Source organism: Anomaloglossus baeobatrachus, chromosome 1 (assembly GCF_048569485.1).
Source record: "Anomaloglossus baeobatrachus isolate aAnoBae1 chromosome 1, aAnoBae1.hap1, whole genome shotgun sequence".
Taxonomy (NCBI): domain Eukaryota; kingdom Metazoa; phylum Chordata; class Amphibia; order Anura; family Aromobatidae; genus Anomaloglossus; species Anomaloglossus baeobatrachus.
In genome coordinates this window covers 335,956,433-335,976,703 of record NC_134353.1, presented here as the reverse complement: position 1 = coordinate 335,976,703, position 20,271 = coordinate 335,956,433, and the positions used below count along the sequence as shown (strand labels likewise).

The window sequence follows — 20,271 nt, the reverse complement described above, 5'->3', positions numbered from 1 at the left end:
CTGACACACTGCAGTACGGGCAGATGCTGACACACTGCAGTACGGTCAGATGCTGACACACTGCAGTGCAGGCAGATGCTGACACACTGCAGTGCAGGCAGATGCTGACACACTGCAGTGCAGGCAGATGCTGACACACTGCAGTGCAGGCAGATGCTGACACACTGCAGTGCGGGCAGATGCTGACACACTGCAGTGCGGGAAGATTCTGATACTGCAGTGCAGGCAGATGTTGACACACTGCAGTGCGGGCACAAGATAAAAATAGTAGTTGGGGGTTTAGGAAAGTCTATTAGGATTGTGATGCCACCTGTGGTACGTGGCCAGGGATGGGGCCTCCGCTGCAGGGTCTCTCACCGGGGCAGATGTTGAATGCAGCAGGGATGGTGTCGCTCCCCACAGGCGGAGCCGGATTACCCCGAGAGGATGGTGGGGGTCGTAGTGATAGTCCCTGCTGGCGCCACAGCGCTGGGGGCCGGCGCCAGTAAAGGAGAGGCAGAGGCAAAGGCTGTGGTTCCCAGTCTGTTTACTCACAAGTCTTTTAGACGCCTGCCAAGGTGTCGTCTGCCACGATGGGCTCCAGCCGATCCCGGATCCGTCGTTGGTCACCACCGGTGCCCGTGAAGGTTTCTAGTGAAGTGTCTCTCTGTAGCTATACGGAACCCAGGCCGAGCCTCCTGCTCCAAGCCACGGACCCACGAAGAAAGAGGAAACACTAAAGCGGGCTTTACACACTGCGATATCGGTCCCGATATCGCTAGTGTGGGTACCCGCCCCCATCTGTTGCGCGACACGGGCAAATCGCTGCCCGTGCCGCACAACAGCCGTCACACATACTTACCTGTCCGGCGACGTCGCTGTGACGGACGAACCGCCTCCTTTCTAAGGGGGCGGTCCGTGCGGCGTCACAGCGACGTCACTGAAGCGTCACTGAACCGCCGCCCAATAGCAGCGGAGGGGCGGAGATGAGCGGGACGTAACATCCCGTCCACCTCCTTCCTCATAGCGGCCGGGAGGCAGGTAAGGGGGGCTTCCTCGTTCCTGCGGCGTCACACGGAGCGATGTGTGCTGCCGCAGGAATGAGGAACAACTTCGTTACTGCTGCAGTAATGATTTTTAAGAATGGACCCCCATGTCGCCGATTAGCGATTTTGCACGTTTTTGCAACGATGCAAAATCGCTTATCGGTGTCACACGCAACGGCATCGCTAATGCGGCCGGATGTGCGTCACAAATTCCGTGACCCCAATGACTCCGCATTAGCGATGTCGCAGCTTGTAAAGCCCCCTTAAGGCTACTTTCACATTTGCGTCGTTTGGCATCCGTCACAATGCGTTGCATGACGCATGTGACGGATGAGTTGTAAATAGTGTGATAATAAAGGCAACGGATTCCTGTGAAATAACATGTTGCGTTTTTCTTTAGCCGAGAGAGAGAGAGAGAGAGAGAGAGAGAGAAAGCACCCATCATCACAGCACACACCCCGGCACTACCGCACCCATCATCACCGCAGACACCCCAGCACTACTGCACCTATCAGCACTGCACACACCCCGGCACTACCGCCCCCATCATCACCGCACACAACCCGGCACTACCGCCATCATCACCGCACACACGCAAGCACTACCACACCCAGCATCACTGCACACACTCAGGCACTACCAGCACCCATCATCACCGCACACACCAGCACTACCACACCCATCATCACCACACACACTGGCACTACCTCAGTGACGTCCCCACTGTCAATTCACTTCAGTTTCTGCGTGGAGCTCACAAGAGTGGTGGTGTTCTACTGCCGCTCCTGTCAGCTTCATGTAGCAGAGCTGAAAGCGTCGTGGGACCTCGTGAGGATTACGTCGGACCTGGAGGGGTATTTTGGGGTTAATAAAGTGGTGAAAGAGGGTGTTTTTTGTCTTTTATTCCAAATAAAGTATTTTTTCTCAGGTGTATGTGTTTATTTATTGGGGGTGTCTCATGGACGCCTGTGATGATTAACCTAGGACTTAGTGGCAGCTATAGACTGCCATTAACTCATTATTACCCTGATTGCCACCGCACCAGGGCAATTCTGGATGAGCCGGGTAGAGTCCCGGGACTATCGCATCTAATGGATGTGGCAATACCGGGCGGCTGCTGGCTGATATTTTTACTATGGGGAGATAAGGTATGCACACCAGTGACTATGTAAGGGGAATACATGAAATAGCAGAAACTGCTGTGTGAATACTGACCTGAAAAATCCAATAGCTATATGCAAGAGTGAAAATGTGAAAAATGGAATCTGCATTACTGCCATGAACATATGAATCAAGAGAAATTTAGCTACTGAATTGATCAATGCAATAGAGCCCCAACACTACGCCAAAGTATTTCTCCACGTTGGGGTCCCCAGCCTGTGTGCATCCTCCCATGCAGTTAAAAAACTTACCGTGCATGGGAAGCTGAGACCCAGGCTATCTATGCGTATAATATGGATTGGCAATAGGTGTGGTTGGGGAGGGCTTACAAACGAAAAAATACTAACAAATAGGAATAACGTTTGGAACACCATTCTAAGTCCGAACTGGGTGCAAAAACCTAAAAAAACATCACTATGGGGAGATAAGGTATGCACACCAGTGACTATGTAAGGGGAATACATGAAATAGCAGAAACTGCTGTGTGAATACTAACCTGAAAAATCCAATAGCTATATGCAAGAGTGAAAATGTGAAAAATGGAATCTGCATTACTGCCATGAACATATGAATCAAGAGAAATTTAGCTACTGATTATTAGTATTAGTATTCACATTAATACTATTAATATTAGTATTAGTATTCACACAGCAGTTTCTGCTATTTCATGTATTCCCCATACATAGTCACTGGTGTGCATACCTTATCTCCCCATAGTGATGTTTTTTTAGGTTTTTGCACCCAGTTCGGACTTAGGAATAACGTTTGGAACACCATTCTATTTGGCTGATATTTTTAGGCTGGGGGGCTCCCCATAACGTGGGGCTCCCCATCCTGAGAATACCAGCCGTGTGGCTTTACCTTGGCTTTTATCAAAATTGGCGGGGAACGGCACGCCGTTTTTTTAAAAAAAATATTTATTCATTTACTTTTTTGCACTACATAGACCCGCCCACCGGCGGTTGTGAATAGTTGCAGTGAGACAAATGCATGTCGACGGAATCCAGCACCATAGACATTCATTATGCCTCTTAATGGATTCCGACGGAATCCTGCATAGTGCGTTTTTTTTACAGCAAGAGAAAACGCTACATTCAGTGTTCCTTCCGCCCGACGGGCACTGACGGTCACCGACAAAACAAATGATGCGGCGCGGGGTGGATGCAACGCAAGACCATCCGTTGTAATCCACCCTTAATAGAAGTCTATGAGGAATAAATGGCTTCCTGCAATGGTTACCGTAATTCCTCAAGGCGGCGGCAGATTGCAATGGATGCCGCACAACGCAAGTGTGAAAGTAGCCTAACTCCAGTTGTCAGTTCTAGGTGTTGTCCCAAGCTGTGCTCAGGAAGGTTCTAAGTGTGTTGGTTGCGCCTACTTCTACCCCATGTGGTGCCCGCCCCAGGTGGTTGTCCTAGTGATTGGAAAGTCCCATGCTTCGTGATGGCTGGCTCCCCTGTGAGCCCTATTCCAACCCCCTGTGAGTAAGCACCTGCTGTTGTTTGTTTGTGTTTTGTGAAAGCACCGGCAGGTTAGCCCCCTCCTGACCCGGGATAGATATTACCCCATAAAAGTGGTGTAATACCCTGTGACACTGAAGCCCAAGGGTGCCACATTCCCTGGTGGCAAATGGCAGCACTCCCGGGCTGCAACATTCTACAAAGATTACCGCATTTTTGTTATGCATTAAACCAAAACATTATGTCTTCCCTTTATGGGAGGCACAGCTAATAAACATTTCAAACATTTTCAACTGTTTCAAACAGGTCAAGTCATCAAGACATTTTCAAAGTGTAGCATAGAAAATCAACATTAACTTTTTCTTATGCAAGAAAACATTTACTATCACTCTTTCTTGTCCGCTGCTGGTGGAGATGGCTGTACCAGGGAACCGATCCCAGCCCCCTGGTTCTGGATACTCATAGGTCAGCCTCTAGCAAAATGTCCCGCTTTTCTACAATGGCGGCAAATGAGCTCACCATCGTCAGTATACTGATCAGGAACTTGGGACAGCGGATCCCTATTGCGTCGTCGCCATGGAAGGTCATCAGCACTGGAAGCCAGTTCAATGGATAGCGGTAGCTGTTTCACCTGCTTGGACTGCACTACATGGGTTAAGGCAGTCACACACTTGATCAGTTCCTGGATTTGGAGTCGCCAATCATCGGGGGGATCCTTCGCCATGGCTTGCTCTTTTCCATCCAACTTTAGTTTGGTAGTGGACACAGGATTGGGCCGAGATGGTTCACGCAGCACTTGGATGGCCCGGTCTTTGAATTTGGCAAAGCTGTTGTCTGAGTGTTGCATGGCAACAATGCGCACCTGGCTCCGGTGGGCATCAGATAGCAGCCCCTCCAGAAACTGGTCGGTCAGTAGGCGATTATCATCCCCCACCTCTGCTGGTTCCACCTGCTTGACTGCTTTCATTGCCTCTTACAGATTTAAGGCATAATCCTGGATGCTCTCCTGGGCTCTCTGCTTGCAGCCATAAAACCGCATTTTTATCTCAGACGGTGTACGGGTATCAAAGGTTACCTTAAGCTTAGTTAAAATGTCCTTCACCACCCTCTTGTGAGTCTCCGGCCAGGATCTGACCTCCCTCCGGGCTGCTCCGGTTAGCTGAGCAATGAGGATGTTAGCTTTCTGGTTCTCCGTTAGAGGGCAGATACGGAATACGCCATACAGTCGCTCCTTGAAGTCAGACAAGGTATAGGCTTCTCCAGAATACTGTGACAGCCAGGCCGCTCCCGGGAGGTAAGGCTTGATAAACGGGATTACCGGAGCAGTGGCTACTGCAAGAGGGACAGCCTCTGCATCTTCCACAGCGAACATATTACTTTTGAGTCTCTGCTTGCTGACTGGCTCTGCAGCGGAACTCCGGTTCGTGCCTTTTGCTGTAGGCTCCTCCCACGAAGACACACCCTCTCTGTTCCCGCACTTTGCAGTAATGGCATCTGCTGGTTTTGCTAATACGCCACACAGTCCACGAAATAGAAAGTTCAATAGGCACGAATATCCTGTTTGTGACGCTAAATGTAGAGCCCCACTGGGCAGGTGTTTTAACCTACTCGTTTCCCGGCCAGGGGTGCAGATTCTTCTGTGTTGTCACAGGGTGGCCTAGCTCGGTTCCGTTACCCCAAGGCGTACAGGAAGGATTGGAGGGTGGCAGAAAGGATGGATGTAGTAGTCGGGGGTTTAGGAAAGTCTATTAGGATCGTGGTGCCACCTGTGGAAAGTGGCCAGGGATGGGGGCCACCGCTACAGCGTCTCTCACCGGAGCAGATGTTGGATGCAGCAGGGATGGTGTCGCTCCCCACAGGCGGAGTGGGATTACACCGGGAGGATGGCGGGGGTCGTAGTGGTAGTCCCCGCTGGCGCTGCAGTGCTGGACGTTGCCGCCGGTAAAGGAGAGGCAAGGGCTGCGGTTCCCAGTCTGTTTACTTACAAGTCTTTTAGATGCTACCCGAGGTGCCGTTCTCTGCCACAATGGGTTCCAGCTGATCCCGGATCCGTCGGCGGTCATCACCAGTGCCAGTGAAGTGTCCCTCTGTAGCTATCCGGAACCCGGGCCGAGTCTCCTGCTCCAAGCCACGGGCCCACAAAGAAAGAGGAAACACTAACTCCAGTTGTCAGCGCTGGGTTCCGAAGCTGTGCCCAGGAAGGTTCTGTCTAAGTGTGTTGGTTGCGCCTACTTCTACCCCATGTGGTGCCCTCCCCCGATGATTGTACTAGTGTGATGCCCTGGCCTATCAGGTTACTGCGTATTGTGCAATCTGCCCTTCTGTGCAATATCCACCTCGTCCTTGGTTATGGGTCCCTAACAATGGTGTTGCAAAAAACAGCTAATTAAAATCCTAGGAACACTCTGTACCACACCCACCAGACACACAAGTGGACGGCCTGATTGGAATAGGGTCGCCCACTTGGGGGGTTGGTTAAGGGGAGGTCAGGAGTGTCAGGAGTGGGCCAGTGTAGTGTTGGAGGTGAAGGAGAGAGGAGGTCAGGAGCTGGGCTCCTTGGAACTACTAGGTAGCAGACGTTTGTCTGGGCCTGGTTGGAACTGGACCCCCAGTCGCAGGGGATTGTGACAAGGGGCACAGAACTGTCGAGGAGGACAGCCTGCGGCCTTGTACCATCACCGGGCTGGGACCAGGGCACGACGGGGTACGTGGACACTAGGTCATGGAGTAGCTTCAGGCAACCTGACAATTCACCTGACGAGAACAGAGCCTTCAAGATCCGCTCTCCACCAGCTCCAAAATCGGGGTACAAGCGCAACGAGAGGGATAGGACTTTCCACAAGTACAGTCCAAAAAATATCAGGCATAATCCCTGAGAGCAAGCTCCCTCAGTTAGCCATACTGGGGAGCAGGACCCGACTAGTTTTAGGCTACAGGGACCAACCAGAAAGAAACAAGGTGCCACGAGAAAAGGTCACAGATCAACAGGCAACACCAAAAGGAATGGGACCCAAACGTGCTCCCCCTCAGCGGCAGCGGTGTCCAGAACTTTGGTTTACTACAGTTGTCGGTGTCAGCGTTATTGGACTTAGTGAGTATGCAAGTGACCGCTACCTTCCCAGCGGTACATTCCTGTCACCGTCACCGAGTCCCGGGGCATCTCCCCTACCCGTTAAGGGGTTAAACATCTGGCTGCCCACTCCATCGCCACCGGTACTCCCAGCCGCAGCAGTGGTACAACACCTTACCACACACCACAGGTGGTGTCATGAACTATATCAATTCCCCTGTAAATACTCTCCCTTCATTCGAGTGACCGCGAGAACCCCGGGTCCGGACACCCCTAGAGCCACCGCGGATCCGAATCTGAGCAGCTCGGCTGCTGACGTGGGGGTGGCACACCTCGAAAAACCTGACGTCATGAACAGGATTCGAGCAGGACCCACTTACCTGTGTGACGTGCGCTTAGAGAACCGGAGACCGCTACTCAAAATCCCGTTCCCACCAATTCCGCCATCTTTTCGCGCCAAAAACACCATCTTCCCCGCGAAAGCGCGTCAAGCAGAAGCCCCGCCCTTGGTCCTGAGAGAGGTCGGAACCGGAAGTTCCCAGAGGGCCACAGCTTCAAAAGGAGTGCGGAGTGAAAACCAAGGGGGCGTGCCGGAATGTAACTGCAGCAAAAGAGAAGCAGGGACTCCAGGACTCTGCCATAACGTTCCTGGACAGCGCAGAGGCAAGATGGTGGAGCGGAGCTGGTAACCGGAATGTGCTGTTACCGGGACCGCGACCTGGATCGAAGAAGAGACAGAGCAGCTGTGCAGGAGGATGTTCTTGTTCATCTTGAATCACTGGAGGGAAGAGATAATGAGCCTGGCGATAGCGGTGCGAGCTTGTGAGATAGAGATCCCACGTGAAGAGAGGGTAAGCGGTTACCCAGTCCCTATTGATTACCCTAATCCGGCCAATGTGGCTGTGGGATCCGGACTGCCCCCGGTCCCGGTGAGCACTCCACTGCCACCAACCCCGTCCTCGGCGGACGCCGAGCTGCCCACTTCCACCCCAGCAGCGGAACCTTCAGTGTCTTTGTGTGAAGCTCCAGCTGCGGAAACCCCGGTTCCGTCTCTCGACCCGGTCACAACAGCAGTCACCCCGACACTGGCCAGACCAGACCCGGCCACATCACCGGGCCCGTCATCAGAGACAGAGCACCCGGAATCTGCAACCTGGGCTCCAGAGCAGTAGGTCCTTTTATTACCTAAAGCAGAAGTGGAGCCTGGAGGGCTGCCGGTTCCACTGCCGCGAGGCATCCCAATGGCTGTTGGGGCTGCAAGAGCGCACCTGAAGCCAGCGCCAGCTAGGGAGCCAACGCCGACGCCCCCTACTGGGAACGACAACATCAGCAACTACAAGCGGAGATAACAACGCGAAACCGCGACGACCTGAGCTTGCCCCCCACAACCGTGAGAAGCAAGAGAGGAGCGCTGCTTCCCGAGTCCGAGGGCCACGGTGCCATGGTCTGGTAGACCGTTTTGACCCCGTACAGGGATGGGGGTTCATTCGGGAGGCAGCCCTCACAGCCGGGGTGTTTGTGGCCCGACAGGATATGGCGCAGCACCTCCCTAAGGGACACCCCGAACGAAATCTGCAACCAGAGGATATGGTCACCTACACCCGGCATTGTGGGGAAAGGGGCTGGTATTCCCTAGAGGTGACCAAGCATGTGATGCCGGAAGAGGAATCTGTGCCAGTGTTGATAATACGTATCCACAAGGAAGCGTGGCTACGGGCACCAGTAATGTTTTAAATACTGTTAGATATCTGTGTTTTCGTTTATTGTTTTTCTAAGTTTATTTTTCCTGAGATAGCCACTGGGTATCAATTCACTGGTAAGTAGATAAGAATAGCAAAGTGAACGGAAAAAATACGCCTAAAAATTAGCCTTTAATCTGATATAATTAAAAATCCAAGAAGGACCTAAAAATTGACAAACAGACCAATAAAACAGCCAATATACCACAACACAGCAGAGGACCAATTGGCTATATACACAAATACTTATGTGGAAAGTGACAATCATATATATCGTTGTTGTAAAATACCGCACTAGATATCAGCAGTATAGATCATATAATGAATGATACATATAGGCAGCCACAAAATCACCTGCCACAAATGCACAAAATCACCTGCCACAAATGCAACTGGTGGTGAATATATGATGGAAAAGGAACGGTCTTACCATATCTGCCGTGTCATCCCTTCCCTATTATCTGGAGCACTTAAAGGGAACCTGTCATCAGAAATTTCGCCCAAAAGCTAAAAGCTTCCCCCTCTGCAGCTCCTGGGCTGCATTCTAGGAAGGTCCCTGTTATTATTGTGCCCCATGTGAGACCAAAATAAAGCCTTTATAAAGTTCTACCTTTTTGTATGCAGCTTCTGTAAATGTGTCACGGGGGCGGGCTCTCTGCCGTCCGTTATTCTGCCTCCTGGTCCTGTATGCCGCCCCCATCGCTCCTTTCCATATCTGATGCACCGCCCACTGCTCCAGCCATCCACGCGCATGCCCAGTGCCAGTCTCACAGGACTGAGCACTGTGACCGCTGGTGACGTGTGCGCAGGCAAGTGATTATGGGCGGGACTGTGACTGTTATCAGCAAGTACCCGCCCATAATCTCGTGAGCGCGCAAACCTCTCCAGCATTCACACTGAGCTCAGTGTAGATGCTAGACTGTATGGGCTGCTTCCAGGGATGACGTCCCTTTGTCATGTGATAGTATTTTGAACACGCCCCTATCACATGACAAAGGGACGTCATTCCTGGAAGCAGCCCATACAGTCTAGCATCTACACTGAGCTCAGTGTGAATGCTGGAGAGGTTTGCGCGCTCACGAGATTATGGGCGGGTACTTGCTGATAACAGTCACAGTCCCGCCCATAATCACTTGCCTGCGCACACGTCACCAGCGGTCACACTGCTCAGTCCTGTGAGACTGGCACTGGGCATGCGCGGGGATGGCTGGAGCAGTGGGCGGTGCATCAGATATGGAAAGGAGCGATGGGGGCGGCATACAGGACCAGGAGGCAGAATAACGGACAGCAGAGAGCCCGCCCCCGTGACACATTTACAGAAGCTGCATACAAAAAGGTAGAACTTTATAAAGGCTTTATTTTGGTCTCACATGGGGCACAATAATAACAGGGACCTTCCTAGAATGCAGCCCAGGAGCTGCAGAGGGGGAAGCTTTTAGCTTTTGGGCGAAATTTCTGATGACAGGTTCCCTTTAATACCGGATGTTTATGGTAACCATAAAAGATGAGATCGCCTGGTCCTTTATCTGGATGACTCAGGGTCTCCACAGGTTCCAAATAAATGTCCAGCAGTCGTGCAGGTTTCTCCCAACGCGTTTCTTACATCATCAGGGGAGGATAAAGATCCAATATTCTGGTCATAATAAGACCCATGCAAATTGGCATAGATTACTGTTAAAAAGCATATACACAAACCACGTCAAACACAGGGGGGGGGTCCATGTCAGTAATAAAGTTTATTTTTCACATAGAACATGTTAGAAAATAAGCATTTAATTAATAGGGTTTGAATGAACGAAAGAAGTCACCTGATTTGCAAAGAGATTCTTTATAGTGTGTACTCCCAATACATGAACTTTGTTGATTATATATAGTAAAAATGGACCACAGTCACAGGACTGGTTGTGACCAACACGAACTTGTAATTTTGTAAATAGTTGCACCTCCTGTGCCCACAAGAGTCGTCTATCACAACGCCCGGGACCATAACCTGGTCACGGACCAACCATAGTTTTGCAGGGGGTCAGGTTGTTTGGGTGGCTGGTTAATGGGATCCGAGACATTGGGACTGAACTGTAGCAGGAAGGGGCTGCAACGGAGCAGGTTGAGCCTCCGCTACTACTGAAACCGGTAGCGTTCCACCGTTGGAGAGATGAACTTTCAAGTGTTAGGTAACGTTTAAGTAACCAGCCTCCCTAATGAGGGACGTATTTGTAAATAAAATGTCTTATCTTTTCTTACCCTTTCTACAGTTAAAAAAAAAATAATAAACCTCTGATGTCCTGTAGCTCGAGGACAAGCTACGTTTAACCAAGGGGGAATGTGACGCCCTGGCCTAACAGGTCGTCACAGGGTATTGTGCAATCTGCCCTTCTGTGCAATATCCACCTCCTCCTTGGTTACGGGTCGCTAACAATGGTGTTGCCAAAACCAGCTAATCAAAATCCTAGGAACACTCTACTCCACACCCACCAGTGGATGGCCTGAGTGGAATAGGGTCGCCCACTTGGGGGGTTGGTTAAGGGGAGGTCAGGAGTGGGCTGGGCTCCTTGGAACTACTAGGTAGCAGACGTTGGTCTGGGCCTGGTAGGAGCTGGACCCCCGGTCGCAGGGGATCACATCAAGGGGCACGGAACTGTCGAGGAGGATAGCCGGCGGCCTTGTACCATCACCGGGCTGGGACCAGTGCATGACGCGGTACGTGGACCCTAGGTCAGGGAGTAGCTTCAGGCAACCTGACAATTCGCCCGACGAGAACGGAGCCTTCAAGATCCGCTCTCCACTCGCTCCAAAATTGGGGTACTAGTGCAACGAGGGATAGGACTTTCCACAAGTACGGTCCAAGAAATCCCAGGCGTGAACCCAGAGAGCAAGCTCCCTCAGTTAGCCATACTGGGCAGCGGGACCCGACTAGTTTTAGGCTACAGGGACCAACCAGAAAGAAACAAAGTGCCATGGGAAAAGGTCACAGATCAACAGGCAACACCAAAAGGAACGGGACCCAAACGTGCTCCCTCTCAGCGGCAGGGGTGTCCAGAACTTTGGTTTACTACAGTTGTCGGTGTCAGCGTTATTGGACTGAGTGAGTACGCAAGTGACTCTTACCTTCCCAATGGCACATCCCTGTCACCGTCACCGAGTCCTGGGGCATCTCCCCTACCCGTGGAGGGGTTAAATACCTGGCTGCCCACTCCATCGCCACCGGGTACTCCCAGCCATAACGGTGGTACTAAACCTTACCACACACCACGGTTGGCGTCACGAACTATATCAATTCCCCTGTAAATAGCCCCCCTTCATTCAAGTGGCCACGAGACCCCCGGGCACGGACGCCCCTCGAGCCACCGCGGATCCGGATCCGAGCAGCTCGGCTGCTGGTATGGTGGCGGCATACTAGCGACTGGGAAGTCCCATGCTTCGTGATGGCTGGCTCCCCTGTCAGACCTAGGCCAACCCCGTAAGTACCTTACTGTTGTTTGTGTGTGTTTTGTGAAGGCACCGGCAGGTTAACTCCCTCCTGACCCAGGATAGATATTACCCCATAAAAGTGGTGTAAGGCTACATGCGCACACTGCATCTTTTTGTGTTCACAAACTGCAGCCAAAACTGTAGCCAAACTGCACGTTATCAGAGACAGCCTGGAAATGTCACAAAAAATGCTTATAATTGTAGGTGCGTTTTTGCTGCGTTTTCGGTGAGTTTTTCACAAAATGCGTTTTTGCTGCATTTTTGTGACAAATGTTGACATAAATGCAGGAAGAATGAACATGCTGCATTTTTTTGTCACAAACTTTTGACAAATAAAACGCTGACAAATAAACTGCAATGTGCACATAGCAAATCTGACTTCTCATAGACTTTGCTGGGAAGTCAAATGTCAAAAAGTTCTGACAACAAAACTGCAGCCAAAAACGCAGCAAAAAATGCAGCGTGCGCATGTAACCTAATACCCTGTGGCGCCTGAAGCCCAAGGGTGCCACAGAAGTCACACGAAAGTGCTTCCGTGTGGCTTCTGGGGATTTTGCGGACCCATTGACTTGTATTGAGTCACAATCCGTTATTACAGAACAGAATAGGACAGGTTCCATAATAACGGAATGAACATACGATATGGACATACGACATCCGATGTGTTTTTTTGTAGGATCAGATGCACATGGAAGTGCTTCAGTGTGTTATCCGATCCTACACAAAAGACATTGAAAACATGGTATTGTCAGTAGGTCCGCAAAAAAGAAGGAACTGACAAGAACAAATGGAACTGTCATCTGAATGAGCTACAAGAATCACACACTGTGCAGATGGTTCGTGTGATGTCCGTTTTTTTTCTCGCACCCACAGACTTGCATTGGTGAGTCTCGCCGATATACACGGCCATGTGCAATGCTGAGGAAAATCTGGCAGATAATCGCTGCCTTAGGCTTCTGCCACACTCACGTGAAATTCACGCACGTGCCGAGAGACACGTATTTTCCCTGCGTGTTGCGTGCAGGTAAGTACGTGTCTCTGGTACGTGCGTGACACGTGTGTTCTACGTGTGCTATCCGCGATAGCACACGTAGAACCGGTAATTATTATACTCACCTGGTCCTTCCTGCTGTCCGCGCTGCTGTCCGTGGTGCTGATCTTCGGTCTCCAGCCCTCCCGTCTCCCCGCTGCTGCTGCTGCCAGGCAGTGAAGTGAATATTCAATGAGAATAATGAGCGGCGGTCGGCAGCAAGAGGCAGCAGCGGCAGAGACAGTAGGGCTGGAGAAGGTGAGTTAAGGTTTTGTTTTTTTTTCACTGACATGTGTGTTTTCTCCGGCGCGTGTCACACGGGACCGCATCCACACTACACCCGTGTGGTACGGGTGCGGGCCGTGTGACACCCGTGCTGCCGGTGAAAAAACGGACATGTCAGCGCTTTGAAAATCGCACACACGTACAAACGCACACGGACACACGTTCCGTGTGGTTTTACGTGTGTGTGCCTGCTACCATAGGGTGGCATTGCTGTACGTGTCTCCGGTACGTGTAAAAAATGCCAAACACGTACCGGAGGCACGGATGTGTGGCACTAGCCTTAGGCCCCTTTCACACGTCAGTGATTCTGGTACGTTTGTGCTTTTTTTTAAACGTACCAGAATCACTGACATACGCAGACCCATTATAATGAATGGGTCTGCTCACACGTCAGTGATTTTTCACTGCACGTGTCTCCGTGCAGCGTACCCGCGTGTGCGTGATTGCCGCACGGAGACATGTCCATTTTTTTCTGGCATCACTGATGTTCCACGGACCACGCAGTGGTGTGGTCCGTGAAACACGTGCCAGAAAAAAACGTGCTTTTACAATAAAAAACATTTTAACTCACCCGGCGTCCAGCGATGTCCTCTGCAGCCCGTTCTGCCGGCTGCTTCTAAGCCGGCTGATTACTGTCGCGCATATTCATTATGCGCGACACAGCCAACCCGGAAGCAGCTGCTGCGGGGGTCACCGCCGGCCGGATGCTGCGTCGCGGGAGCGATCAGCACCATGGAGAGCGGGAGCGCGCACAGGTGAGTAGTTTTCTAAGTGCAATCACGGGCCACGGAGAACGGAGCCCGGATTGCACTTAGACAACCCATGTGTGCCGTGAATCACGGCACACGCAGGGACATGTGCGTGTTTTACACGCCAGTGAAAAACGTCACTGTTTATCACTGACGTGTGAAACGGGCCTTAGGCTGAAGTCACACTTGCGATTAACTCGCACGAGTGCAATGCGAGAAAATCTCACATTGCAATCGGACCAATGTTAAGCAATGAGGTAGCTATTTTTTTCTCAGTCCAAATCGGACTGAGAAAAAAAATGGCAGCATGCTGCGTTTTGGTGAGTTTCTCACGCGAGTCTCTTCAATGCAAGTCTATGGGTGCGTGGAAAAAAACGGATGCCACACGGACCATCCTAGTGACATCCATTTTTCTCCATACATTTTTATCATGTAGCAGAGAACACTGTAAATGATCCTGTATATGACAGTACATGAGTAGCAGCTGCTGAGGAAAAAAAACGATTGCACACGGACAGCACACTGAAGAAATGTGAGAAGAAATCGTCCTACTTTCTGGCATGAGAATCGGACCGATTTTACACTCGCAAGTGTGATTCCAGCCTTATAGAATAACATTGCGCATTTTCCTCACATTGTACTTGTATGTATAGGCAGATGTGAGTGAATGAGAAGGAAAAAAAGTGATCCAGCTCAACTGGGGCAAAGTCCGGCATGCAAGGAGAACTCTGGCAGTGCAAGGGTTTCTTCTATTAGATGTGAGCGAACCCTGAGGCAGGAGACTCAGCACAACTCCAGCACTGACGTAAAATCACTTGTTGGCTCCGTTGAATAACATTGGTCCGTTTTTTCAGACAGCACTAATAAGGTGGTGGGAACCAGAGCTTACGGTGTGACATGGCTTATGGACTCCTGTCACTGGCCCCGCCGGACACACTGACGGGTCACTAATGAGGCAGCTGGTCACCAGTGACAGGCCGGCCGCTGCCATGTAACGTTCTCAGTGTCCCTGAGAGAAACCTCCCCACAAGTGGCCGCGCTGCATTCAATCAAACCTCTTCCCAAATCAAAGATGGCGGCGCAGACCCCTCCCCGGCTCCACGGGCCGCTCCATCCCCGCCTCGTCACAGCCTCGCCTCTCTCCTGGTCCAAAGGGAGGAGGAGAGGCCGGGACTCGGCGGTCGCTCTGACGTCGGTGTATACTGTGCAGGGCCGGAGGGAGAGACAGACGCAGAGTCACATCCTCTGTCCGCGCCGAGTCTGGACCGAACACGGGAGGTGCCCGGATGTGCCGGAGAACCGGAGCCGCGAAGCAACATGGCGGAGAAACAGCTAACGGCCCAAGAGGAACGGGTGAGCTGGGGACGGTGGGCTCCGTGTGAGGCAGGGTGTGTACACGCGTGGGGCCGTGGATTATGTTCTGCTCCAGCTGCTGATTGATCTGGCCGACCCCTCCCTCATATCCACATGTATGGTCCCTGCTGGCTCCATGGCTGCCATCCATACAGACTCAGTCGTGTACTGGGCTACCTCACCGTGCTCGTCATTAGCCCTAACCTGGCAACGACCCAATGTTTGGGGACTTGTGTCCAGCAAATGGATAAGGCGTCATTAATGGTCACCATCGTTACCCGAAGAAACAGGCAAATCTGACGGATGTCGAAAAATCCTTTACGTGGCCAAAACATTGTTTTCTGTTTGTAAAAATCATTTTAACGGTTATCCGGTGTAATCCGCCTGTAGGAGCAGGGACAAAAACGCTGTACAGGAGTGGGAGCGGGGACAGGAGTGGAAGCCGTGAGGAGCTGTACAAGGGCGAGTACGGGAGGGAGATGCTGTACCGGAGTGTGAGCGGCGAGGGAGATGCTGTACCGGAGTGTGAGCGGGGAGGGAGATGCTGTACCGGAGTGTGAGCGGCGAGGGAGATGCTGTACCGGAGTGTGAGCGGGGAGGGAGATGCTGTACCGGAGTGTGAGCGGGGAGGGAGATGCTGTACCGGAGTGTGAGCGGGGAGGGAGATGCTGTACCGGAGTGTGAGCGGGGAGGGAGATGCTGTACCGGAGTGTGAGCGGGGAGGGAGATGCTGTACCGGAGTGTGAGCGGGGAGGGAGATGCTGTACCGGAGTGTGAGCGGGGAGGGAGATGCTGTACCGGAGTGTGAGCGGGGAGGGAGATGCTGTACCGGAGTGTGAGCGGGGAGGGAGATGCTGTACCGGAGTGTGAGCGGGGAGGGAGATGCTGTACCGGAGTGTGAGCGGGGAGGGAGATGCTGTACCGGAGTGTGAGCGGGGAGGGAGATGCTGTACCGGAGTGTGAGCGGGGAGGGAGATGCTGTACCGGAGTGTGAGCGGGGAGGGAGATGCTGTACCGGAGTGTGAGCGGCGAGGCACTGTACAAGGGCGAGTGAGATGCTGTACCGGAGTGTGAGCGGCGAGGCACTGTACAAGGGCGAGTGAGAGTCTGTACCGGAGTGGGAGCGGTGAGGCATTGTACAAGGGCAAGTGCGGGAGCGAGATGCTGTACCGGAGTGGGAGCGGCAAGGTGCTGTACATGAGTGGGAGTGGGTACACTACTGGGAGTGGCGAGGCGCTGTACATGAGTGGGAGCGGGTACAGGAGTGGGAGTGGTGAGGCGCTGTACAAGGGCAAGTGCGGGAGCTAGATTATACAGGGGCGAGTGCAGGAGCGGAAGCGAGATACTGTACAAGGGTGAGAGCAGGAGCGAGATTCTGTACAGTGATGAGAGCGGGAGCGACACTGTATAGGATTGGGAGCGAGACGCTGTATAGGATTGGGAGCGAGACGCTGTATAGGATTGGGAGCGGGTACAAGGAGTAGGAGAGAGATGCTGTACCGGGGCCAGAGCAGGAGCGAGATGCTGTACAGTGATGGGAGCGAGATTCTGTACAGTGATGGGAGCGAGACGCTGTATAGGATTGGGAGCGGGTACAGGAGTTGGAGCGAGATGCTGTACAGGGGCCAGAGCAGGAGCGAGATGCTGTATAAGGGCGAGTGCAGTATTGGGAGCGAGACACTGTACAGGGGTGAGTACAGAAGTAGGAGTGAGCGAGTTGCTGTATGGGAATGGGAGCGATCAAGAAGCTATATAGGTATGAGTACAGGAGTAGGAGCGAGCGAGATGCTGTACAAGAGTGGGAGCTGACTCTGCTCTTGCTCTCCTGTCTGTTCACCATCTTACACTCATTACAGGGGTGAGCTGGCAGTGCGTGCTGGGAAGGGTGGGAAAGGATAGTTCTAGCACCCAATGTCCCAGTAGGATGCTGACTGTGTGGAACCGCACACTAAAAAGGATGGGTGACAGAGACTGAAGCAGACAGCCTCCTGGATATTTTAGACTGTGTACACCAAATCATTTTTAACTTACAGGAGGACCAAGCGCAGCAAGACTATGCTTTACTGTACTCTTTAACGGGGTCCTTTGGTCTAAATCCACAAATGTGCAGTCCCTCGGTGTCACTATGTGACCGCAGATTTGTGAATCCTCAGACTGCACACACTGTGCGCTGTGAAGATTCTCCGGTATCGGAGCTGGGAACGGCGGCCATGGGCTGGGCCATCTCCCTCTGTTCCAGTCTGTCATTGTTAGGTTGTATAGTGTAACCTATGTCTGTGTTTTGTATGTAATCTTGTCTCGTATGCGGCACTATGGAATCGATGGTGTTCCATATAATAATAATAATTACCCCAGGCAGAATCCGAGTAGACAGTTTCCAGCCTCATGCAGTACATTTGCACTGAGTTCGCTGGAAACCTGTCTAGTCGGATTCAGCCCTGGGTAATTATTATTATTTATAGAGCAACATTGATTCCATGGTGCTGTATATGAGACTGGGTTACATACAATATCTACATACATAATTGCCAGTTTCTGTAACCCTATTCCGGTATACCGCGACACTGTCAGCTGCACAGGCGCAGTTCGAACTATGCATGTGCAAGTGACATACACGGCACCACAGCATCCAGTGAGTCCCTGATGCTGTTCACACGATGCGCCGACTTCCAGGTCCTCACTGCACGCACATATACTCACATAGCAGACACATTCTTGAAAACACACACACACACACACACACACACACACACACCCACACACCCACACCTGGATACTCACCTGATGCGGTCCCCAGCGCTGCTCCTGCTTCCAGCTCTTCAGTGCAATGAATATTCTATGAGTATAATGAGCGCAGGTCAGGAGCGGGAGGCAGCAGAGCCGAAGACGGCATCGCTGGATACAGGTGAATATAAAAAATCCTTTTATTTAAAAGACCTGTGTATTCTCCGGTATGTGTCCCACTGATGTCACACGGATCACATCAGTGTGCGTTCTGTGTGACACCCGTGCTGCCGGAGAAAAAACGGACGTGTGGGGCCATGCGGTGATTAATTCCAGAGAAAAACATGGGTACATATGGCATCCGTGTTAAATACGGATGTCACACGTACCTAAAATACGGACGCCTGAAACCAGCCTAACAATGTGCTACCCATATCACATCTACATACATAATCGCCAGTTTCTGTAACCGTATTCCAGCATGCACCGCAGCACTGTCAGTTGTGCAGGTGCAGTTTGAACTGCGCCTGTGCAAGTAACATACACGTCACCGCAGCTTCCAGGCACAAACTGCTCTTCCCACGCAGGTGCAGTCCCAGCCGCGTCTGCGTGGGAAGAGCAGTGATGTCACCGCTACTTGTGCACGCGCAGTTTGTGCCTGGAAGCTGCGGTGACGTGCATGCGTACGAATAGCGGAGCTATAGCAACAAGCATACACAGATGTTCACTTCACCGTACTCCCGATGCGATAGCATCGGGCCTATTTCTAGTACAAATATAAATTCTAGTGAAATAGCAATGACAGACTGGCACAGAGGGGAGATTGCCGGGCCCTGGCGGGTTTACAGTCTGCAGCGACTCTCGGCCATGTGACCGCTGCTCTGATACCGGACAGTCTTCACAGCATGCAGTGCACACAATGTGGGGATTCACAAGTCTGCAGTCACAGTGATGGGAGCCTTGTAGCCTAAAGGGCCATTTACACGCGCTGCGACATCGCTAACAATATATCGTCGGGGTCATGGTGTTTGTGACGCAGATCCGGCGTCGTTAGCGACATTGCAGCGTGTAACACCTATGAGCGACCTTAAACGATTGCAAAAGAGGCAAAAATCGTTGGTATGTGAGACATCGTTCACTTACCAAAAATCGTTGCCTATTCAGTAGCGAGGTTTTGTCGTACCTGCGGCAGCGCACATCGCTATGTGTGACACCGCAGGCACGAGCAACAACCTCGTACCTGCGGCCGGCCGCAATGAGGAAGGAAGGAGGTGGGCGGGATGTTCGTCCCGCTCATCTCCGCCCCTCCGCTTCTATTGGACGGCTGCCGTGTGACGTCGCTGTGATGCCGCACGTACCGCCCCCTTAGAAAGAAGGCGGTTTGCCAGCCACAGCGACGTCGCAGGGAAGGTAAGTCCGTGTGATGGGTGTAAGCGATGTTGTGCGCCACGGGCAGCGATTTGCCATTGATGCACAACCGACGGGGGTGGGTACGCTCACTAGCGATATCGATAGCGATATCTCAGCGTGTAAAGTGCTCTTAAGGACAGACAACCCCTTGTCCACTATTCATCCAGAACAAAAACCCAACAATTTTCTTTTATCTATCGTCAATGTGCAGGGATGTACAGAGAATACAGTAAAGACAATACAAAGTAAGGCTATGTGCGCACGTTGCGTACAGTCACTGCAGAAATTTCTGCAGCGATCTGAAGAGCACACGTGCGCTTCAAATCACTGCAGAAAATGTCCGTAGTGAAAAAAAAAAAAAAGCCGATTCCATGCGCTCTGACTGCAGCTCCTGCCATAGACAGAGCTGGGGATGCAGGCAAAGTGCACGGAAGAAGTGACCTGTCACTTCTTAGAACGCGCGCTTTGGGCAGCAGCCGAAGCGCTGTGCTCTAAGACGCCACGTGCGCACGGCTCCTGCATAATCTTCATAGATTATGCAGGGAACGCAGGATGAATGCAGTTACGCTGCGCTACAAAGTGCAGCGTAACTGCATGTAATTACGCAACGTGCGCACATAGCCTAACACGTAGATCAGTTACAGGAGGAGTGAGGGCTTGTTCACAAGCTTACAATCTATAATGAAATCTTCATGCAATATCCAAGTACAGTTACCAGGGGCTAAAGGCTGCATGGAGGATGTGGACACAGATGAATAGGAGGGAGTAGATGCTGAGTCAGAGGGAACAGGAGATAG

General features: G+C 51.8%; 1 protein-coding gene across 1 annotated transcript in view; it reads left to right on the top strand.

The window, feature by feature from the left end:
• Window positions 1-15,110: 15,110 nt before the first annotated feature.
• Window positions 15,111-20,271, top strand: part of LOC142313205 (tyrosine-protein phosphatase non-receptor type 9-like) — a 75,158-nt gene continuing 69,997 nt past the window's right edge. The window contains exon 1 of the mRNA XM_075352189.1: window positions 15,111-15,340. Within this exon, the coding sequence (XP_075208304.1) occupies window positions 15,305-15,340 (36 nt within the window). The 5' untranslated portion in view covers window positions 15,111-15,304. The remainder of the gene's footprint in view (window positions 15,341-20,271) is intronic.